General features: G+C 46.6%; 1 protein-coding gene across 3 annotated transcripts; it reads left to right on the top strand.

Moving 5' to 3' along the window:
* The first annotated feature begins 149 nt into the window (after positions 1-149).
* On the top strand, positions 150-24249 carry kdm3b (lysine (K)-specific demethylase 3B). Of its 3 annotated transcripts, none has more exons than XM_035762262.2 (24): positions 151-762; positions 9112-9288; positions 10404-10517; positions 10605-10710; positions 10933-11057; positions 11175-11243; positions 11383-12099; positions 12221-13577; positions 13869-14076; positions 14309-14523; positions 14616-14768; positions 15261-15368; positions 15694-15821; positions 15966-16290; positions 16425-16696; positions 16964-17230; positions 17470-17641; positions 17743-17964; positions 18180-18299; positions 20603-20626; positions 21990-22129; positions 22444-22620; positions 22850-22984; positions 23366-24249. In XM_035762262.2, exons 1-24 carry the CDS (start codon positions 547-549, stop codon positions 23444-23446), a joined length of 5628 nt encoding a protein of 1875 aa, XP_035618155.1. In that variant the 5' UTR covers positions 151-546; the 3' UTR covers positions 23447-24249. The 3 variants fall into 3 exon arrangements, with proteins under 3 accessions (XP_035618171.1, XP_035618155.1, XP_035618162.1); XM_035762269.2 differs by having other exon boundaries at positions 152-762; positions 15969-16290; XM_035762278.2 differs by lacking the exon at positions 20603-20626 and having other exon boundaries at positions 150-762.
* Positions 24250-24771: the final 522 nt, after the last annotated feature.

Below are 24771 nucleotides of genomic sequence, written 5' to 3'. Positions count from 1 at the left end.
TGTGCTGAGTATACAGCATATCTGTGGTGTCCGAGCAAATGTCGTTTTTGGCCCAAATGGATTTCCATTTAGGCCAACTGTATTTTTCCCTATCCAGACACTGTTATTTGGCATTCCAGATTGAACGGGTTCTGTGTAGTACACCGATGAGCCAGCATAAGTCGCTGTTGCAATTCACACGCCCGCTAGCTATCTCCGCAGTGGAGCTTTGTAGCTCGTACGAGGAGGAGTGTGTTTGATTTTTGCAATTGCAAGCCTCAATGGCGGATAGAGCGGGATAGCGGTTTTGCGGACAATAACATCTCGGTACTTCTCTATTTGTGGCGTGACTTGGTCCGCCGTATTTTCCCGTGCATCCTACGGAAGAGGGGACTCCGGTGCATGCTGCAAAGTTGCGGTAGTTGAGGTTTAAATCTGTCACTTATTTTAGGCCGATTTAACCTGGCTAACTGGCTGGCTAGCTAACGTTAGCTAAGTGCATCGGAGTTCCCAACAGAAATATATGCGAAGGAAGTTGTTCCTGCAATTCACAGTGGCTAACTAAATATGGGAGACTCTCTTGAACTGATTGGGAAGCGACTTCTGCTGCTCCTCAACGATGGCAGGTCCGCAGCCGGATCCGAAGTGGAACAGGCCGCCTGGACTCGTGACTGGCTCCGGGGGACCGTCCGGGCGGTCAGCGTCATAGGGTTGGCCAGCCCAGGGGTAGAGGTGAGCGGAGGAGAGGCGACAACAACAACAGCAGCAGCTGCGGGGCTGACGGTCAGTGTTTTCATGTGAATAAAAACTACCGTTAGCTAGCTAACAAGCTAAACGCATGATTTAACTAGCTAGCTACGTATTTAACGAAACTGAAAAGAGAAAGCATACAAATAATTAATGGTCCGTTGTTTATGTTTAAGTTATGTGATCCAACTAACACATTGTGAATAGCGAAAGCTAGCCAATCGTGCCGCTGTGTTGCGCTTGCCAGATAGCCACTGTCCCCGTAATTTAGCCCGGGGATTTTGGGCCTTCGAAATATTTTTAACTTAGTTAGCTTGCTAGCCAACTTTAGCGTAGTCTCCAGAATGAAATTCATGTGCAATAGGCATAGCCTCATTAAAATGTGAACTTCGGTGTATTAGATTTGTTAGCCTCAAATGACTGAATGTAGATATGGATGGTGATACAGCTAACGTTAGGCCTACATAGTTAGGTGTAATTTGTTGCGTGCATTATCTTCAACGTCATGATACCAAGTGCATATTTTTCACAAGTCATTTTTCGTAATTGCGTGACCCCTTCCTTGTGAGTCCCTATCATTTCACTGATCAATGTGGATGATGTAGCTAGAAGATTCTGCGGTTGAGAGTATAAATACATCTGAAAAAAGCTGTCTGACTTGATGATGCATCCTATGATTGATTACAAGGCATGCCATCCATAACTAGAATTACAGAGGATAAATGATGTCAGGTGTCTTTTTTGGTTGTTGTACCAGAGCAATGGTCAAATCCAGATTTTTAGAAAGGGACAGGTGTTGATTGTAGTAGTTTATTCAGCCTATCAAGGAAGTCTCCAGGACCATTTTTGGGAAATAGGCTTTTAAACTAGTGCCGACAGTAACTACAGACACCGCTCGGTGCTCTCCACTCCTGTTCTTGTTTCTCTTGGGAGGAGATATGTTACTGTATGTAAATATGTCTGTATGATTTTGCTTTTGCATGGACTATGTGTTGATCATCATAATGTCTATATGCAATGTCTTATGTGCAGATTATCTGGTCTTGGTAGGAGGGCATTCTTCAAATCACAGCACTTGTTTCTCCTCTCACAGAACCATACAGTTCAAATTCACAAGGCTGTCCAAGTTGGGCTTGTATGCTGAGTGAGTCAGCAAGTTTCACATTTAAAATGGACTTCTGCTGACAAATATATCTTGCCCCTGCCTTGAGACCTAGAGCAGAGCATTATAGCCCATATAAATGCAATCCATTGTCACACTGAGTATGTTAACATGCACACTAATACTTTGATATTAAACTGATTATGGCATTAGTCATGTTAACACCTTACTCTGCTTATCATAATTGGTGTACTAAGGTCATAATCGAAGTAAGCATACTCCGATTAAACCACCTGGTGTTCTGCGCAATCTTTAGAATAATTAGGGCATTTAAATGCCTTGATCCAAGTTACCATGGAGTATTTGCTCAGCACGTGCTAGCACAAACAGCGCAAGCTTCCTTCTTTTGCACGAGTGATGTGAGTTCAGATAAACTCAAAGTATTTATCTTAGAAATAGTTTTGACATACAAACTGTTTTTGAACTCAATCAAATAGTCTTCACAAAAATAACATGGTCTGTGGTAGAATGTTTATTTGAGTGGTGATTTTCTGCATTTATCAAAGTCAGATCAAGTAGCCTGATAACCTCTCCCTCAATATCAACAAATTGAAAGAGCTTATTGTGGACTACAGGAGACCGAAGAGGAAGCGTGGCCCCATCCTCATCGACCATGGCTGCAGTGGATCGGTTAAAAAAGCTTCAAGTTCCACATCCCTCAGGACCTGAAATGGTCTTGCCACACCAACATTGTGGTGAAGAAGGTGCAACAGAGTTTCTACAACTTTAAATGGCTGAAATTCAGCATGCTTAGTGAGGGAAATATGAGTCTCCAGCTTCAGAGATTTTTGAAATTCGTTCCTGTCATTGGCAGCAGAGAACTGGAAGGAAAGGCGGCCAAGGTAGGAATTGGCTTTTGGGGTGACCAGTAAAATATACTTGCTTGGAGGGTGCGTGCTGAGATAAGGTGGCGATAAGGTGGCGCTTTACCTAGCGAAGACTTATAGATGACCTGGTGCCAGTGGGTTTGGTGACTAATATGAAGCGAGGGCCAGGCAACTAGAGCATACAGGTCGCAGTGGTGGGTAGTATATGGTGCTACGCCCCTTTCGTCTGGGATTGGTTGACAGTAGGGATTCTTCAATGAGGTGATTGTTCTCATTCAAGAGAGATGACTTGTTTTCATGCATATTTTTTTATTTGAGAAATACTGCACCAAACATCTTAGTTAGGTGTAAAATTGCACGACTACGGTCTCCTCTGGAAAAACATCAAAATTAATGGCAGATTTCTTGCGTTGTCTTAGATTAATTATGACTTTTGAAGAAGTGTATTCTGGCTATATCATCTCAAGTTGGACAAAGTACTATTGCTTCTTTTTTCTAGTTTCTCAATTGAAGGTCTTGCGAGCACACTCGTTCGTTCGGGTTCGCCTAGCCAAGTTCAGCTAGGCACCAGCTGAACCAAAGTATGCTGACGCCTTAAAACCCTCGCAAAGTTCAACAGATGCACCATTGAGAGCATTCTGTTGGGCTGCATCACCGCCAGGTATGGCAACTGCTCTGCCCTCAACCACATGGCTCTGCAGAGGGTGTTGTCGACAAAACATCACCGGGGCCACGCTGCCTGCCCTCCAGGACATTGACTACACCCGGTGTCTAAGGCCAAGAAGATCATCAAGGACCTCAGTCACCCGAGCCCTCGACTGTTCACTCAGCTGCCATCCAACAGACAGAGACAGTACGGGTGCATCAAAGCCAAGACCAAGAGACTAAACACCTTCTATTACCAGGCCATCGGACAGCTGAACAGCCATCACTAGCTGTCCACCAGGCAAAACACACACACACACAACGCACACACCTCATGAACACACACATGCAGCCAACGCTGCTGTCCCATGTTATAGAGACATTGAACCACTGGTCGCTTAACGTTTCACACTGTATTTTAAATGTGTCCCTGACAGTCTATTCTAATATTTCTGTTACTGTACATTTGTATTTTAGTTTCTGTTTATACACACCGGTTATTTAATTATACTGGATTTGTGATATAGCTCACTAATATACAGTGGGGCAAAAAAGTATTTAGTCAGCCACCAATTGTACAAGTTCTCCCACTTGGTGGAAAATAAGTATTTGGTCACCTACAAACAAGCAAGATTTCTGGCTCTCACAGGCCTGTAACTTCTTTTTAAGAGGCTCCTCTGTCCTACACTCGTTACCTGTATTAATGGCACCTGTTTGAACTTGTTATCAGTATAAAAGACACCTGTCCACAACCTCAAACAGTCACACTCCAAACTCCACTATGGCCAAGACCAAAGAGCTGTCAAAGGACACCAGAAACAAAATTGTAGACCTGCACCAGGCTGGGAAGACTGCATCTGCAATAGGTAAGCAGCTTGGTTTGGAGAAATCAACGGTGGGAGCAATTATTAGGAAATGGAAGACGTACAAGACCACTGATAATCTCCCTCGATCTGGGGCTCCACGCAAGATCTCACCCCGTGGGGTCAAAATGATCACAAGAACGGTGAGCAAAAATCCCAGAACCACACGGGGGGACCTAGCGAATGACCTGCAGAGAACTGGGACCAAAGTACCAAAGCCTACCATCAGTAACACACTACGCCTCCAGGGACTGAAAACCTGCAGTGCCAGACGTGTCCCCCTGCTTAAGCCAGTACATGTCCAGGCCTGTCTGAAGTTTGCTAGAGAGCTTTTGGATGATCCAGAAGAAGATTGGGAGAATGTCATATGGTCAGAAGAAACCAAAATATAACTTCTTGGTAAAAACTCAACTCGTCGTGTTTGGAGGACAAAGAATGCTGAGTTGCATCCAAAGAACACCATACCTACTGTGAAGCATGGGGGTGGAAACATCCTACTTTGGGGCTGTTTTTCTGCAAAGGGACCAGGACGACTGATCCGTGTAAAGGAAAGAATGAATGGGGCCATGTATTGTGAGAATTTGAGTGAAAACCTCCTTCCATCAGCAAGGGCATTGAAGATTAAATGTGGCTGGGTCTTTCAGCATAACATTGATCCCAAACACACCGCCTGGGCAAGAGGAGTGGCTTCGTAAGAAGCATTTCAAGGTCCTGGAGTGGCCTAAGCCAGTCTCCAGATCTCAACCCCATAGAAAATCTTTGGAGGGAGTTGAAAGTCCGTCTTGCCCAGCTTCAGCCCCAAAACATCACTACTCTAGAGGAGATCTGCTTTGAGGAATGCGCCAAAATACCAGCAACAGTGTGTGAAAACCTTGTGAAGACTTACAGAAAACGTTTGACCTCTGTCATTTCCAACAAAGGGTATATAACAAAGTATTGAGAAACGTTTGTTATTGACCAAATACTTATTTTCCACCATAATTTACAAATACATTAACTAAAAATCCTAGAATGTGATTTTTTGGATTTTTCCCCCCTCATTTTGTCTGGCATAGTTGAAGTGTACCTATGATGAAAATTACAGGCCTCTGATCTTCAGGGGGAGAACTTGCACAATTGGTGGCTGACTAAATACTTTTTTTGCCCCACTGTATCTACTGGTGTACATATCTTTTTTTAGTTTGTCTTGTGTAAATTCGCCTTGTGTACATACACAGTTCAGTCGGAAAGTATTCAGATCCCTCGACTTTTTTTCACGTTTTGTTAATAAAATGATTTGCTCATCAATCTACACACAATACCCCATAATGACTAAGTGAAAACAGGTTTTTAGAAATAAAATATAAACAGAAATGCCTTATTTGCCTAACTATTCAGACCCTTTGCTATGAGACTTGAATTTGAGCTCAGGTGCATCCTGTTGATCATCCTTGAGATATTTCTACAACTTCATTGGAGTCCTTCTGTGGTAAATTCAATTGATTGGACATGGTTTGGCAAGGCACACACCTGCCTTGCCAAACATGGTTTGGTTTGGCAAGGCACATACCTGCCTATATAACATCACACAGTTGACAGTGCATGTCAGAGCAAAAATCAAGCAATGAGGTTGAAGGAATTGTCCGTAGAGCTCCGAGATAGGATTGTGTCGAGGCACAGTTTTGGAGTCTTAGTGGTTTGGAACCACTAAGACTCTTCCTAGATAGAGCTGGCTGCCCTGCCAAACTGAGCAATCGGGGGAGAAGGGCCTTCCAGAACCTTCCAGATGGACAACCATCTCTGCCGCACTAAGGTGAATGGAGCAAAGTGCAGAGATCCTTGATGAAAACATGCTCCAGAGCGCTCAGGACCTCCGACTGGGGGGCGAAGCGTCACCTTCCAACAGGACAACGACCCTAAGCACATAGCCACTCCTGCGTTGTCTTGGCTTCAGGACAAGTCTCTGAATGTCCTTGAGTGGCCCAGCCAAAGCCCGGACGGGAACCCGATCTAACATCTCTGGAGAGACCTGAAAATAGCTGTGCAGCGACACTCCACATCCAACCTGACAGAGCTTGAGAGCATCTGCAGAGATACAATACCAGTCACAAGTTTGGACACCAACTCATTCCAGGGTTTTTATTTGGACTATTTTCTAAATTTGTACAATACTAGTGAAGACATCAACTATGAAATAACACAAATGGAATCATGTAGTAACCAAAAAAGTGTTACATTTTGATTTGTTTGAGATTCTTCAAAGTAGCCACCCTTTGCCTTGATGACAACTTTGCACACTCTTGGCATTCTCTCAACCTGCTTTGAGGTAGTCACCTGAAATCTCAATTAACAGGTGTGCCTTGTTTAATTTGTGGAAGGTGTCTTTGTGAGATGCAGAGTAGGTGAACGGATGATCTCCGCATGTGTGGTTCCCACCAGGAAGCATGGAAGTGTGATGGTGCTTTGCTGGTGACACTGTTTGGGATTTATTTAGAATTCAAGGCACACTTATATATAAATATATAAAAAAAATATATGCCATTTAGCTGACGCTTTTATCCAAAGCGACTTAGTCATGTGTGCATACATTCTACGTATGGGTGGTCCCGGGAATCAAACCCACTACCCTGGCGTTACAAGCGCCATGCTCTACCAACTGAGCCACAGAAGGACCACAAGGACCACAACCAGCATGGCTACCACAGCATTCTGCAGCGATACAACATCCCATCTGGTTTGGGCTTAGTGGAACTATCATTTGTTTTGAGACAGAACAATGACCCTAAACCAACCTTCAGGGTGTGTATGTCCAGATCTGACCAAGGAGTGATGGATATCTTTATCATATGACCTGGGCTCCACAATCACCTGACCTCAACCCAAGATGGTTTGGGATGAGTTGGACCGCAGAGTGAAGGAAAGCAGCCAACAAGTGCTCAGCATATGTGGGAACTCCTTCAAGAATGTTGGAAAAGCATTCCTCTTGAAGCTGGTTGAGAGAATGCCAGTTGTGTGCAAAGCTGTCATGAAGGCAAAGGGTGGCTATTTTTGAAGAATCTAAAATATATTTTGATTTGTTAACCTTTTTTAGTTGTTGGTTACTACATGATTCCAAATGTGTTATTTCGTGGTGTTGATGTCTTCACTATTCTACACTGTAGAAAATAGTACAAATAAAGAAACTTGCTGACTTGCTGTGTCAAAACGTAATTTTTCTAACTTATTTAAAATACATTTGACCCCCCCAAGTTACTATCTTGTCTCATCGCTACAACTTCCGTATGGCTCGGGAGAGACGAAGGTCGAAGGCCATGCGTTCTCCAAAACTCAACCAACCCGCACTGCTTCTTTAACACAGCGCGCATCCAACCCGGAAGCCAGCCGCACCAATGTTTTTGAGGAAACACCGTGCACCTGGCGACCTGGTTAGTGTGCACTGCGCCCGGCCCACCACAGGAGTTGCTGGTGCGCGATGAGACATGGATATCCCTACTGGCCTAACCCGGACGACGCTAGGCCAATTGTGCATTGCCCCATGGACCTCCCGGTTGTGGCTGGCTGCGACAGAGCCTGGGCTCAAACGCAGAGTCTCTGGTGGCACAGCTAGCACTGCGGTGCAGCGCCGTAGACCACTGCACCACCTGGGAGGCTCTGTGTCAACTTTTGACTGGTTCTGTATAAATTTGCAAAAATGTCTAAACCCCCGTTTTTGCTTTGTCATTATGGGAGTATTGTGTGTAGACGAGGGGGGGGGGGAACAATTTAACCTCTTGCTCCTACCTGGCACGCAGGCGTCCAATCTAGAGATCTGGAAATGCAAATGCGCTACGCTAAATGCTAATAGTATTAGTTAAAACTCAAACGTTCATTAAAATACACATGCAGGGTATTGAATTAAAGCTACACTCGTTGTGATCAGATTTTCCTGCACTTTTCGATGAAACGCACGTTCTGTTATAGTCACAGCCGTGATTTAACCAGTTTTATAAACGTCTGAGTGTTTTCTATCCACACATACTAATCATATGCATATACTATATTCCTGGCCTGAGTAACAGGGCGCTGAAATGTTGCATGATTTTTAACAGAATGTTCGAAAAAGTAGGGGGTAGGAGTAACAGGTTAATCCATTTTTAGAATAAGGCTCTAATGTTACAAAATGTGGAAAGAGTCAGGGTCTGAATACTTTCCAAATGCACTATATAATAATATATAGATTGCATCTTGATACTGCTACAGTGCTATTTGGGTTGTTCATTCTTGATTACTTGCTGTTTTTGTTTTTTACAATATTTTTCTTTACATTTACATTGTTTGACTTGACTGCATTGTCAGGTGCTAGTAACATAAGCATTTCGCTGCACTGCTGTAACGCCGCTATACGCAACCAATACACTTTGATTTGATTTCAGGTGTGTCCATGTAAACAGGATTATTAGAGAATTGTTCTTGCAAAGCATCTAAATGTTTAAATCAAACTATATTAGTCTGACTATTCACATTCGCATTGTGTGAATTTAACCATACTCATCAATAATGTCGCACTAGGCTACTTATTGACAATGAGGCGTAAATGAGAAAGTGAGACCGTTTTTGAATTGTCTTGCCTATTTCTAATAATTGACTGCTCTTCCCGAGAGAGATGGCGCCTTGCCCAGACTTTGAGGAGTAGACGTGCTGTGTTTGAGTCATTAGTGCTGCCCGGGCTCTGCTGACTGTGTATGATCCTAACAAGGCCTGTCCTGCTGACTCTGTCCGTGGCTGCTCTTCTCCCATCAGTCCAATTTTGTCAGTGTTTTGTCTTACCTCTGTTCTTTTGAAAATATACTCCGAACATGACACTGAGCCTAAGTTAATATAGCTAGTTTTACATAAATGGCACCGCTCTTCCATCCCCCTTGTCCTGCAGGTATTTGTGGAGTTTGAGGACTGTGCGTGGCGCAGGCGGTCCTGGGTACAGGTGTACGGGGAGGAGGTGAGAGCTGTACTGGTCGAGTCCTCCATCGTCTGGGCTAACCGCAGCAGCGACCCCAACCAGAACCACCCTGCAGCTGGAGGAGCCCCTGGGACAGCCTGGCCTGCCCTGGTGAGTAGCCACCTCTGGCTTAGGGTTTACCAAATAATGTTTGGACTGTAACACCGAGCCACGCCAGGGGTTTTCAATCCTCTCCTCTCTGACCCTGCAGAAGTTTCACAATTTTGTTGTAGCCCTGAACTACCTCCCCTGATTCATCAATTGAAGGACTTGATGATTTGTTGACAAATGTAATCAGGTGTGCTAGCTCTGGGATAGTTAAAATACATGGAACCACAGCTAAGCAACTAATCTGAACCAGTTGCCAACAGCATGCTGGGAGGTCACCTACAAACACATCTATTGGGGGAGACTATTAGGTCATGGGCTGTAAAATGGGGTCAAAGTCCTGGTAGCAAATAATGGACCATAACAGATATTTATGTTGTTGGTGCTGTATATTAACTAATATACATTGGTTCCGAAGTGGCATTGTTTCCCGAAGTAAGAGCTGATTTGGAGAACCTCAAACCTAACTTTTAGAACAACATAGTATTATAACGATGGATGTTTTCTTGGGGTGCTCTTAAGCTACTATTATATGCGTGTCTGGCATGGAGAAATAGGTACTACACTCTCCTTTTAAGGTTAGTTCAGAGGGTGCATGTATGATGTATGTGACTCTCCTCTCACTCCCTGAGGCACACCTGCATCTTGAAGTGAGGCCAGGCCAAGCTTGTGGAAATGCAATTGTCCCAGCAAGGGATGTCTGGAGGACCTGTTACCGTTACATAAGAAGAACACACGCAGCAACCTGCTGCTCCTCTCAGTAGAAAAACAGCTCAACGGGCTCCCTCATGCTTTGCCAGAGGATAAGATTAGAGGTCATTCTCCAGCCACTCCACCAATTAACAGAGGCGGCAGAGTAGCCTAGTGGTTAGAGCGCTGGACTAGTAAACGAAAGGTTGCACGATCGAATCCCCGAGCCGACAAGGCAACAATCTGTTGTTGTGCCCCTGAACAGTTAACCCGCTGTTCCTAGGGAATAGAGAATTTGTTATTAACTGACTTGCCTAGTTAAATAAAGGTGTGGGGGGGATAATAAAAAAGATAGGAATGCTCGTCTACATAATATCGTTCAGAGTTAGTGGTTCTTTTCCTAACGATATTCCTCTTCGACCCGCTAGGCGTTCCGGTCTCTCGTGGACCGTGTGGGTTTGGGTTCCCTGGTCCCTGTGGAATTCTTCGGGAACCGAACCCTCGACTTCCTCCCTGACGGGAATTCACTCCAGAGATTTGAGGTGGGTTTACTCAAGGTTGTGTGTGTCAACTTTCATTTGAAGTGTGTATGTGTGGTATCACTCTGTGAATTTTGTCTTGCTCTGTAGGTAGAGAAAGACGTGGGACACTCTCTCCTGCTGGAGCAGCCATCTCTGCGGGCTGCGGTGTCCAGCTGGCACAGTGACTTTGAGCTGCAGGAGATCCTCAGGAAGGGTGAGTCTTTGTTAGACTTATCTCTGGAATGAATGGAAACCTATTGTGCTGTGTACTTTTACTTTCCTCCTGCCTTTTCATTGCTCACCCATGTTTTCCTACACTGCAGTTCTCAATACTGGCCTTCTCAAACCTCTTCTCTTACCGTCATCTCTTCTCTCTTACCGTGCGCTACTCCACGGGTCTTTGAGCCCTGTCCTGTTGGTTGTGTTGTCTCTCCAGGCTCCTACACAATCCAGGGCAGGAGGGTTCAGGTTTACCAGTGCGAGTTTGACGAGCTTTGGGCCCTGGGCCTGGTCTCTCGGCACGACCCCAACTCGCACATCATGGAGATTACCATGGACCAGGTACACACACACACACACACACTGCCTGGATGTCCCTTTTGTAGTACCTTTTTAGATGTTAGGTAATATGGCGGAGGTATTGACAGCTGTTAGCTAAGTGTTATTATTGTGTTCTAGGGAGAGGAGACCCAGGTGGTGGATCCTCGGGTAATGCATGTAATACTAGCTGAAGATCACTTTGATGAGGTAAGTTGGATAAAGTATGCACTCCTATTCCTCCCTCCCTTGCTTTTTTCCCCAAAATACTTGTGCTTTTGTTGGTCGACTTGTTTGAGTTTGCATTTTCCTCATCCTTTCTACATGGCTCCTTCCTCTCCGCGGTCAGAATGGGAGGAATGCTCGGCGGAGGAAGGAGAGCGATGGCGTGAAGGGCGAGAGCGGCCGTAGACGGAGGACATCGTCGGAAGGCGAGGAGGACATGACTCTGAAGCGTTTTAAGGGGGCGGGAGAGGGAGCAGTGGAGGGACAGAACGGGAACGGCTCCACCAAGGGGATGGTGACGTGGGGTGAGGAGGTAGCAACCGGAGGAGAAGACAGAGTGGGTGGAGGAGGCAGAGTGAACAGCACTATCAACAATAACAGCAGTTCCTCTGAAGTCACACAAGGTCACGCCACCCCGAACAGCATTTCCTCCCACATGGACCAATCAAAAGCTCTGCCGCGGTACCCCAAGGAAAACGGACGCTCCCTCTCCACACAGGACAGACAGGGGTCTGCTGACTCGACCACTACAGTCACCCCCACCCCACCCCCTCTCAAACCAGCCCCCTCCCCATTCTCCAACACTTCCTTCCCCTCTCTGGGCCAGATGCCCAGCCTGGTCCCTGGAGCTCCGGCCTCCAAGCCTTCCCCAGCAGCCCTGACCCCAGAGAGCGAGGAGCCATCCCAGTCTACCTACCCCAAGACGGCTGCCCTGGTGTCCCCCGGCCCGGTGACCATCTCGTCCCCATCGCAGGGCAGTGCCCCCAGCGTGGCCCTCGCTGCCCCCCTGTGCTTCAGCCCCAAACTAACCGCCTGGACAGGACCACCCAACCAGACGGAGGTGAATTAGTAACACTTAACGTGACTTTACACTTAACGTGACTTTACTCTTGTAGTAACACTGTAATTACTAACTATAATTGTTTTCACTAATATGCTATTTCCTTATCCTGCTTCTTTAGGGCTCTAAGCCCATCCTGGCTGCGGCTGGGTTCCGGCTGCCTCAGTCCAAGCCTGCTGGTGCTTCTGTGTTCGGAGAGGTAAGCTCCCAGACCAACGGTTCCTCCAACACAGCGTCAGTCTCCCAGGACACCCCCGGACCCTTCGGCTTTTCCTTCAGAGGCGCCAAGAACAACGAAGCCCAACCGCAGCAGCAAGACCAGAACTTATTCTTCCAGTGTATGAGTCAGAAGACTGGCCAGAACCCTGGTGGTTCTAATCAGAACCAGACTTCAGGCCTGGGTCAGAGCCAGGCTAAAGACACCAACTACTTCACAGCAGTGTCAGAGAGCTTGAGTAAGGAGCCTCCTAGCCTGTTCAAGCCCTCCGCCTCCACAGAGGGACTCAAAAAGACTGTTCTAGCCCCCGCTTCAACTGGCCTGTTTGGCTCAGCTACAGCTCATCTCAAAGAGCAGTCCAAAGTGCCTGAGACCCAGCCGGCAGGCAACGGAGTGCTCAACAAGCCTTTCGGAGGGGACAAGCTCTCGTCTTCCTTCAGCGGCGGCTCTGGGGGGATGAGGAGCTCTGTTCTGGGAATGGCTGCGATCGGCACCCCCCTGGCTCCGGCTTCTGGATCTCTGGGTGGTGCTAACAGGAGTGGCACTAACGGTGGTGCGGTGGGTGGCTTCAGCACCAAGACAGACAGCCACCAGAACCTGTTCCTCCAGGGCTCCAAGGAGCCTTCCAACCCCTTCCTGGCCTATGGTGAGAAGCTCTCCCACAGCCCCTTTAGCGGCAAACCATCCCCCCTGGAGCCTGAGACCCTGGGCCCTGCCACCGCCTCGGAGAGCAAACCCAACCTATTTACAATGTCCGAGCCGCCCAAGGGCATCCTGTCTTCCCCCTTCGCCTCCCTCTCAGGTGCCGCTGCCTCCAGTTCTTCCTCCCCAGCCCCAGGACCTGCCTTCATACAGAGGCCCCAGTCTGATGCCCCCTCCAAGCCCAGGGAGGGCGCCTCCACAGGGGAACAGGGCTCCTCAGCTGAGTGTGGGTCTCTGGATGACCGGCCCAGCTCCACCTCGGGCTACCCCATGTTTGGGAGCGCTGTCCCTGGGGGGAGTGGTGAGGATGCGCCCATGCCATTTGACCAGGGCCAGGCCCAGAAGTTTGCCCTGGAGGAGCGAGGTCAGGTATCTAAACGTGACTCTGACTCCAGCGATAACAGCGACCTGTCAGACCTGAGTGAGACTGAGGAGGGGCTGGAGAGAGGGCAGGTCCCTGGGGGCCTCCCGGGGCCCGTCAAGGAGGGAGCCATGCTACTGCAGAAGGGTAAAGGCCCCGGGGTAGCCAAGAGCCGGCCACGCAACAAGCCCTTCAAAGGTAAGACCTGGAGCCTCGGGATAGGGCTCTGATAATAAAGTATTCCTACAGTACGTCAATGCGTTTCCCAATCATTCGTAACATTTTATTCGTCAATGTTGAGGCAAGTTAGATTGTGGTCAGGGTCATGAAACATTAGCAAGATTGATGGTAAAGAAAAGTTGCTGACCAACTCTTCCCTAATGATTCCATTATCCTTTCCTACACTCTTTGATGAATAGGTTGTCATTGCGTTGTTTTGTATCGCTTCATATCCTAATTATAACTCTTCGGTCTTTCCTTTTTCTCCAGTGGGCCAGTCAGTGCTGAAGGACGTGACTAAGGTGCGTCGTCTGAAGCAATCAGGAGAGTCGTTCCTGCAGGATGGCTCCTGTATCAACGTGGCGCCCCACCTCCATAAGTGTCGCGAGTGTCGCATGGAGCGCTACAGGAAGTACCGGGAGCAGGAGCCTGATGACGACGACCCCAACGTGGCCTGCCGCTTCTTCCACTTTCGCAGGTACCGTCTGTGTGCTTGTCTGTGTACCAAAGACTGTGTGTTTTCCCGCGTGTGTTCGTGTCCAAGCACTGTGTGTGTGCGAGAAATGGCGATGGTGTGTATCCTCTTACAAGGAATGCCAAGACGAATATTGGTAATTTCATCAACCTCAATTAGAATCCAACATGTTCTACTCTTATACGCGTCCTCCACTACTCTGTCCTCCAACCTCTGACCTTTGCCTCCTAACCAGGCTGGCGTTCACGCGTAAGGGCATCCTGCGTGTGGAGGGCTTCCTGAGCCCCCAGCAGAGCGATGCCATGGCCATGGGGCTGTGGCTTCCCTCGCCGTCCGTACAGGAGGGCTTGGACCTGGATACCTCAAAGTACATCCTGGCCAACGTGGGAGACCAGTTCTGTCAGCTCGTCATGTCTGAGAAGGAGGCCATGATGATGGTCGAGCCTCACCGTGAGTGCTCTTAGTCTGCGTCCAAAATGGCAACCTGTTCCCTTAATAGTGCAGTATTTTTGACCCGGGCCCAATCTGTCTGTGTCTTACAGAGAAAGTGGCGTGGAAGCGGGCGGTGCGCGGCGTCAGGGAGATGTGTGATGTGTGTGAGACCACTCTCTTCAACATCCACTGGGTCTGCAGGAAGTGTGGCTTCGGGGTGTGTCTGGACTGCTACCGGCAACGGAGGAACCGCCCTCTGGAGGGTGAGAGTCATAGAATCCAGAGAACATACAGAATGTGTGAGATTCAACTAGGGTGGAAAAATTCCGGTCACTTTCCCGAATTCTCCGGTTTTCCAGATATGCTGGATGGAAGATTCCTGGAATTCCAAGGGAATAAGCAGCAAATCTGAGAATAGTCCAACTAGGATTTCTGAAATACTGGGGAACGTTGGGGGAAGTTACCGGAATTTTGCCACCATAGACTCAACCCACAGGGACGGGCTGGGGCAACATTGAGTGGTCTTTCAGTGATGTTTGTTTTGGTTTTGAAGTAGTAAAGATATAGCTGCTGCTAAATTGTTAAGAAAGAATCGGTATAAGATGTACTTTATTGTCCATTAACTTACAGGGAATGGACATTTTTGTATTTATGAACAACCCAACCCCCACTGTATACCCAGAGTGGCTGGAAGCAATGGGTCAGCTGCAGTGCAGAGCCCCTTATAAATGACCCTTCCTGTTTTTGTCTCTCAGAGGTGGACGAGGGGCCTGATGACGAGGTGTTCTCCTGGTTGAAGTGTGTCAAAGGCCAGAGACACGAGCCCCAGAGCCTCATGCCCACACAGATCATACCTGGAACAGGTAACATGGAGCAGGATACCTGTAGAAGCCTAGGGCCCAAATGGACCCCTAAGCACTTGTGGATGTCAGAGAGGATTTGACAGTTGTAAGCAATATGGTAACAGCTCCACCTTGCCCTCTGATAGGCTAAGTAGAAGTTTCACCACATTCCTTATACCAATCAAATCCTCATATAGGATTGGGCCTAGAACTGGGGCCTGGAGTCTTTCCTGCTCATGTCACATGGTCTGTACAAACTCCCAGCCCTAACTATACCATCCAATTATTATGTTGTGTATTTCCATAAGAGTTGTCCCATATTGACATTTCAGTCTCTCTCCCTCAGCTCTCTATAACATAGGGGATATGGTGCACTCAGCCCGGGGCAAATGGGGCATCAAGGCAAACTGCCCCTGCACCAGCCGGCACCACAGGCCCCTAGTGCGCCATAGTGCCCCCAACGGCATCTCACAGGTACTGCACCACCCCTTTTTTAATGTCAAACCAAGATCAATATTTTACATTTCTATCATCCACATATGGTTTTCACTTGTTTTACATATTGTTTGTCAAGGGCTTCATTAGAATGCAGTAAAATGTTCCCTATTGTTGTCCCAGCAGTCTGCAGTGTCCTCCAGCATAGGGAGCAGTGGTAGTGGACCAATCACGGGTGGTGGGGGGCCAGCGGGTTCAACCACTCCTAAACCCGAGGGGGGGGAGACAACAGTGGTCAAAACACAGCCTACATCCAGCACAACGTCATCTGAGGCGGCAGGAGGAGGGGTTGATACTAACTCCACCAACAGTACCAGTGCCCCCCCTAACTCTGCCCAGACCACCACCTCCAAGGACCCCCGCCCTTCCACAGGTGAGGGCAACTCCACCGCCCTGCACTGGTTGGCAGACCTGGCCACTCAGAAAGCCAAGGTGGAGGATACTAAAGGTGAGGACTAAAGGTCTCTTTCACGTCATCTTGTCTCAATCCTAACTCATATTCCCAATGATACTCTCTAAATGTATCGTACATGTGTTTAGATTTGACCATCTCTAACCATCGTCTCCTATCCACACCTCTAGACTCTGGGTTGCTGCGCTCGGCGATGGGCCGGGACACGCGTTCTCCCTTCGGACTTGACTCGTTCAGCGCCCTGTCCAAGCCTTCGTCCTCCTCCTCTTCCTCCTCCAGTCCTAAACTGTTCAACAGCCTGCTGCTGGGCTCCAGCAACACCCAGCCCAAACCAGAGGGCTCTAGCCTCCGAGACCTGCTCAACTCTGGCCCCGGGAGGCTCCCCCAGGCCCCCGGAGACACTGGAATACCCTTCCCCTCAGTCTTCTCTACCTCAGCCGCTGTGAGTGTCTTTCAGCTTTCCTCAGTTAGCTAGGAGAATTCAGATAATTTCAGAATGCTCAAATGTAGAATGTCAGAGTGCCCAGATATGGATCCTTCCATAATGCCTATATATGTCATTATGTCATTACATTACAGGGGACCATTCCAGAATTCTTACATTCTACACAGTTCTAGGTTGTGTCCCAAATGACACCGTTCCCTATATAGTGCACTGCTTTTGATCAGAGCCCTAGACTGCAGGTCTAACCCCTCCTCCCTCTCTCAGGGGGACAAGATGAAGGGCAGCCTGCCTAACTTCCTGGACCATATCATCGCCTCGGTGGTGGAGACCAAGAAGGCGGAAGGCCGTCGTACGGGCGAGGGGGGCAGCGAGCTGGGCGGGGTGGGCCGCAGGGACGGGGTGATGGGGCTCAGCGTGCTGGACCCCCACACCTCCCACTCCTGGCTCTGTGACGGACGCCTGCTCTGCCTGCAGGATCCCTCCAACACCAACAACTGGAAGATCTTCAGAGAGTGCTGGAAACAGGGCCAGGTGAGAGAGACCTCTCTGTGGGGTAGAAAGGCTATAAATACTTTTTTTAAAATACAGATTTTTTATAAAAAAATATGTGCTCACCAAGAGTAGTTCTAAGGCGGTGTGAGTAAAATGGTGGTGTGGAAGATGGAAATGGACAGAGAGTATTTGGGGATGAAGTTTGGAAGAGGGAGATGTGTAATGTGAGAGATGAAGTGATGATGATTCTGTTTGAACTCTTTCCTTCCTCTCTCCAGCCGGTGCTGGTGTCTGGTATCCATAAGCGTCTGAAGGGGGGTCTGTGGCGACCTGAGGCCTTCAGTGAGGAGTTTGGGGACCAGGATGTTGACCTGGTTAACTGTCGGAACTGTGCCATCATTTCTGACGTCAAGGTCCGTGACTTCTGGGACGGCTTCCAGGTCATCTCCAGTAAGTAACGGGATCGTTCATTCAGCCGTTCGTTCATTCGTTCATTCATCCATTTATTTGTTCTTTCATTCGTTCATCTCGCCTTATCTCTCTCTCCCCAGAGCGTCTGAAGGGTAGTGATGGTCAGCCCATGGTTTTGAAGCTGAAGGACTGGCCTCCCGGAGAAGACTTCAGAGACATGATGCCTACACGCTTTGATGATCTGATGGAGAACCTGCCTCTCCCAGAGTACACGAAGCGAGACGGCCGTCTGAACCTGGCCTCCCGCCTGCCCAACTTCTTTGTCAGGCCAGACCTGGGGCCTAAGATGTACAATGCCTACGGTGAGAGAGACGGAGAATATGCAAGATTAGTAATGAGCCCATTTACTCTTTTAAAGGGATCTCAGTCTCTGATCTCTGTTTCTATTTCCTCGTTTTATATTCTCTTTTTACACCTCTTCCCTCTTGATACTTTCCATGCTTCCTTCTATTACACCTTTTTCACCCCCCCTTTCTCTCACACCTTCCATCTCTCTCTCCGTCCCTCCCACTCTCAGGTCTGATCGAGACCGAAGACCGGAGTGTTGGCACTACCAACCTGCATCTGGACGTGTCTGATGCCGTCAACGTCATGGTGTACGTGGGCATTCCCGAGGGAGAGGGGGAACACGTCAAGGGTGAGTAGGACCGACACACACTCTCGCACAGTGAAGCAGAACTTAATACACACACACACACACTCACAGCAACACTGACTCGCACAGCTGACTCATTCCAGCGTTGATGTACATCCCACTCAACCACGTGTCAAACGTGACACATTTCAATCCGGCACGCACAATGATTTGGGTTTTTAATTCATTTTGGCCCGTTTCCCTTCCGTCCGCGCTGCACTACAAGTCTCTGCAAGCACGGCTATTGGCAGTGCATTGCCACACACATCCACCCACGAGCCAGCCAGTGCGCTGTATCATATTACATTTGCAGCAGCCCAACTGTTTTCCTTAATGGCAATGACCGAAAATCAAAAAATGTTGGAGGCTAAATGTTGATACCAAGTTTCGGTTCCAACGGGTCATTGCTGTACTACAGAAAATGTATTTTTTGTTGTCAAAATTATAAGGTAAAGGATTAACATGCTAATATAAATTTGTACTGAAGGACACAAGGCCTATAAATTAATCAACAGTTGAGTCATCTACTTTATGAAATTACACAGTCTGACTTGCACTCATCGGTGTGTTCAACGTCAATCGCGCTGCTTTAATGTCTCATTTATAGCGTGTAGGGGAGGGAAAGTACACAGACACATACATGCCAAAAGTCCCAGGCTACTAAAATGTAGCCCGGCTTTTTTTTTTTTTTTTTTTTTTAAAGCTTGACAATGAATAACCAACAAACTTGCAACAAAACATCATGCAAAGTGGAAACATGTAGGCCTATTACAGCAACATTTGAGCAGTAGCCTGCAATACATTTCATGTGCAATATACAGCGATGCCGCTATCAACCGCACTGGTGATCCATGCAGCGCGAAACATTTAAAACGTGTTTTAAGTGTAAATGTTACAACAACCTAGTGAACCGACCTTTTGTTATTTGCAGTTAAAAAAAAAACGTTTTGGTTAGGGTCGCAAGCATAGCAGCAAAGGTTAGACAAATATTATTTATTTAGTTTTATTTGTTAAAATGTTATACAGCATCCTATGTAAGTTAAGTGGTCATTATAAAAGGGTATATTTAAAAAATAACAATAAAACAATTGCCAGTTTGGGTCGCAGTTGTATGCAGTTGATGGTCTGGGCCCGTGAATTCCTTGACTTTTTTTCAATATGGCCTGTGCGGTAATTGAGTTTGGCACCCCTGCACTAAACAATGTAACCTTCAGCACGGCTAGCAATTAGCACAAGTGTGTATTGGCAAGGTAGCAATTACAAGTGTCCATTTTAGCACTGAGTGGTATGTTTCAGTAATGCACTACGCACACTGACATTACCACTTTCCTCCAGCAACACTCATAAAAGATTCATAGTTTTTTTGTGAGGTAAATAAAAGATGGTCCTTGGATCTTTGTCCTTGAACAGACATGTTTTCAATTCCATTGACTGCTGCACGGTATTTTCCAGTAGTTTTATTATGACCGGTTAAAACACCTTACATCTAAAGCAGCATTTCCCAAACTCTGACCTCGGGACCCCAAGGGGTGCATGTTTTATGTTTTTGCCCTAACACTACACAGCGGATTTAAATTAACAAAGCTTGATGATTAGTTGATTATTTGAATTGGCTGTGCCGTGCTAGGGCAAAAACCAAAACATGCACCTCTTTGGGTGCCGAGGACAGAAGGAGGAGGACCCTGGTCTAAAGAGTATATATATATAATTTTTTTTTTAAACATTGCAAAATCTTTCAAAAAATATGTTAACTGTTAACCACATGGGCTCTCCGAAATGACCCGCTCATGTACAATTGGATTTGAAAGGCGCTCCAAAGTTTCCTATAGGAAAGTCTATAGGTTCACACAAAGATCAAACGCCCACTACTGTCCCATTCAGCATTTCCAGTTTCTGGAAACTAAGGACAGGAAGCCATTCCTCAGCATTGAGACAGAATAATGCTGTAAATGTTACATTTAAGCCTGTCTTCAGTCACTCCTATAGACTTTCCTAGGTTTCCCACTTCATTCATCCCAACTTGGGACATTGTTATTTCAACACTAGCATCATTAATGATTAGAAGGACTAGATGAGGAACAACGACATACACATCATACATGCATATTAAGGCACCTGCACCTTAGTAGAGACCCATTAAATTTTTTTTGAAAAAAGGTAAGAAATGCTGTTTTCTGTCCTACTCTGGTGAAACAAGCCCAACGAGGCTAACCCAGCCCCCCTCCCCATGCATCAATGGACAGGACCCTGGTAAGGCCCTTTAATGGGTCTCACGTGTTGATTGTGGTCAAATTTCTCATTCACAGAGACGGATATCGCTGGATGTAAAGGTCTGTGCATTTTTATAACATCACCTCCTTAGCATGCCTTTTTTTCTTGACTAACTTCTCCCTTCTCTCTTTCTCCCACTCCCCCATCCTCATGTCCTCTCCCTGTGCGGTTGGGGCCAGAACACTACTGTGGCTCATCTCTGTTTGTGGTTTATTTGTGGTCTGAGTGGAGTCTGCCTGTGGTCTTCCCTCCAGTGTAGAGCTGACCTTCAGTAATGCTCTGATAGTCAGTCAGCCAAATTCTGTTTTTTAAAACCTTTTAACACAACTTTTATGCTGTTTTTATTTTCATGCTGTTAATGTTAGTAAGTCTTTCCTTGCATTACATCTTCTGTTATCTGGGACAACTGGTGTTCTGGCCTTGACTGTTGGGGAAGGCCAGATGTATGAAGGTGTAGGTACTGTCTGTATCCTTGCACAGGTTCACTGACTCAAGGAGAGAAAAGAGCAGCAACTTGCTTGCTGCCCATCTTTTGGAGTCACATTCCCCCCTGACTGATATCTCTTCCTAGAGGAGAGATGCGGGGGGAGAGATTATAAAATAAACACACATCACCATGACAAGCATATGTAGCTGTACCGGACTCTATGCCTAACCGAGATCAAAGTCAGAGCAATTGAACACACTCACACACTCTCTCTTCCACGCAGGCAACTTGATCTATGGCAATCTGGATAATTTGTCCAATTGACTGGAATTTGATTAAAACATGTAGCTCCGTTAGTGTTTAGTCCTGTTTATCATTAGCCACCTAAATGTTTGCTTGATTAGTAAATGATGGGCAACTCTGATTGCATCCCAAATGGTACCCATTTTGACAAAAGTAGTGTATTGCAGACGGAATAGGGTGCCATTTGGAACCTCTGTGTTGTGGTTGAACCCAGAGCTGCCACTGGTCAACAATGATGTCATAACAGGGAGATTCCATTTCCTCCTGCCGAGCGCCCCTCTGATTGTGGATGACTGATGATGAATCAGCACTTCACCTAGGCGTGTGTCTCAAATGACACCCTATTTCTCCTGTTCCTCCTGTAGTGTGCTAATTTTGACTAGGGGCCACAAGGTTATGGTCAGAAGATGGTGTACTGCATAGGGGAATAGGTAAAGGGTGTCGTTTGATATGGCGCCTCGTGATTCCGACGTAGTGAATGAGCACTTGTATAGATTAGAAGGATTGTAGTGTTTTCCCTCCTGTGTCTACAACTGTAGGATGTGAAGGTGTGCGGTACTTCTGTGCTTTGTGATGTTTAGTGTTGCACTTCTTCTTTCCTACATCATTCCCTTTGAACATGGACTCTGTCAGTGACTGACCGATGCTGGAGTTTGCTCATCCCTGTCTCTCTCTTGTGTGTGGTCCCGCAGAGGTGATGAGCACCATCGAGGAGGGTGACGTAGACGAGATGACCAAGAGGAGGGTGTACGAGGCCAAGGAGAAGCCCGGGGCACTGTGGCACATCTACGCCGCCAAGGATGCAGAGAAGATCCGGGAGCTGCTCCGCAAGGTCAGGGTTCACCATCACCACATTCCTTGAAATGTCAATATGCACATTCATTTTCTTTCAATGCATTATTTCAGGAAAGAATCTAAAATGGTGGCTGGACTTCTTTAGTTCTACTCTTCCCATGATAAAATCAGTCTCAAATGGCACCCTATTACCTATACAGGTGTGCTACGTTTGGGCCAATAGGGCTCTGATGAAAAGTAATGCACTATATAGGTATTAGGGTGCCATTTTGTATGTAGACATTGTCTCTCTGATATACCATACCATGTTACTATGATTTACCATATCTTCTTATCCTTTGACTGTGGTAGGTGGGTGAGGAGCAGGGCCAGGAGAACCCTCCGGACCACGACCCTATCCATGACCAGAGCTGGTACCTGGACGGGGTGCTGCGCAGGAGGCTGTACGAGGAGTACGGCGTGCAGGGCTGGGCCATCGTACAGTTCCTGGGAGATGCTGTCTTCATCCCCGCTGGGGCTCCCCACCAGGTACTAGGGGAAACACTGGACGTACCAGTCGAGGTTTAGAATGAGACTTTTTGTGTTGTTTAATGGTTACATAGGGGCATAGCGTACCCTTATGTTATCCCTTTTTAGCTATATGATGTCTATACTCTTACTTTTCTTTTCATTCACACATTCTCTGTCTCGCCAACTCGCACTCTCAAACAGACAAATCACACACTCGCCTCTTTCTCCTCTCTCATGTGCCCCCAAGGTGCATAACCTGTACAGCTGTATCAAGGTGGCAGAGGACTTTGTGTCCCCTGAGCATGTGAAGCACTGTTTCAGACTGACCCAGGAGTTCAGACACCTATCCACCACACACTCCAACCACGAGGACAAGCTGCAGGTACATTTCGGTCGCCTCCCAAATGGCACCCTATTCACTATGTAGTGCACTAGTTTTGACTCTGGTCAAAAGTAGAACACTTATAACTGACTCCACTATAGTATAGGCCAATTATTTGTGAGAACGAATGAAGGATTGAGTCGATTGACCAATCAGCTAAAACAATCGGTAACATAATATATATAATAATAATATATGCCATTTAGCAGACGCTTTTATCCAAAGCGACTTACAGTCATGTGTGCATACATTCTACGTATGGGTGGTCCCGGGAATCGAACCCACTACCCTGGCGTTACAAGCGCCATGCTCTACCAACTGAGCTACAGATTTTGTGGTACAATTGCAATTCTGACGGGAATTTTGATCTCTGTTCTCTAGGTGAAGAACATCATCTACCATGCTGTAAAGGACGCTGTGGGAACACTGAGGGCCCACGAACCCAAGCTAGCACGCTCTTAGTGCCCGCTAAACACACACACACACAAGCTGCAGTTATAGAGTAGAGGTCTCAGTGTGCAGAGAGAGGCACGGTGATGTGCTCACAACTCTCTTATTTTGTGTGTGTGTGTGGGGGGGGTCTATAGCCAGCGCTTGGATGAAGGCAGTACTACATCATCGCTGTTACACGACATGCTCTACACGTCTTAGTTGTTTTCCAATTCACTTCTGATTAACTCTGTATTTAAGGTCAGTGTGTCCTGTTTGTGTGTGTGGAAGAGGAGAGCATGTGATGTGAGGCGGTTCAGCATCTGTGTAGCGTCTGACTAGATGTGAGCACTGGGCTATGTTTCCTTTTGTGACAACCAGTGATATTATTATTCTTCCTTAGAAGAGAGGGTTCACTTGTTTTTAGATATTTTTGTTGTTGAAGTTTTAATCTTTAGTGGTGGAATTGAGACTTGTGCAAGTAACAAGCATCGAAGTGAACTAGACCAAAGTTTTATTTTATTTTCAGTTGTCTTATTTTTAATTAAAAGCAAGGACTTCTTTAAACATGTTTTCTTTTATACACCGGAGGATAATTCAGAGTATTGGCTTTTTGAATGCTTGACAGAGAGTGGCTTAGAGAAATGTCTCCATTTATTTGGTCATCTTTGTTGTCCCAAGGTTTGCATGGATGAACTGCAGACTTCAAAACGTTGTAAAAGAATCACGATTCCAACTGAACAGAAACTACTGGCCGTTAACAGTGTATCAATATATATGTTGATGATCTTAGCAGTCTGTTTGATTTTTCAAAATAAAGTTCACAACAAATAAAATGTACTGGTCATTTCAGGTGATTTATACAACTTTATTGTGTGTCATTTGACTCAATTGTTGAACAACTGTTACATGTCTTCACATTGTAACGTGTATGTATCAGGTGATAAAGATTATGTAAACAATATGTCCATATAACGCACCAGCATGATTTAGCTCATGAAAAAAACGTTTTTGCCGTTCCACTCCACATGTTTTGGATGGATTTTTACGCATGCTGCAGCAGTGGCTTAGATCGCTAGACCACCCTAGGCCACTACCCAGTGTTCTTATGCCTCCTGACTCACCTGCATGAGTCTACATTTGAAAGTGATAACATCAATAAGGCAGGCAGTCTCTTATATCCTTCCAATGAAGTCTACAGAACCAGCCACTAAATGGCAAATCTTGTGTATTCACATGCTAGTTATTGGTTGTGGTACTAATTCAATTACCAAACCCCAAACGGCTGCTGTATTACATAATGCCATAGAACTATCTTGTGCAAAGATTATTGCACACAATACCCTGCCATATTTTTT

Source organism: Oncorhynchus keta, chromosome 4, assembly GCF_023373465.1.
Source record: "Oncorhynchus keta strain PuntledgeMale-10-30-2019 chromosome 4, Oket_V2, whole genome shotgun sequence".
Taxonomy (NCBI): domain Eukaryota; kingdom Metazoa; phylum Chordata; class Actinopteri; order Salmoniformes; family Salmonidae; genus Oncorhynchus; species Oncorhynchus keta.
Note: the sequence above shows the minus strand (reverse complement) of the source record. Positions and strands in the feature narration are given on the sequence as shown.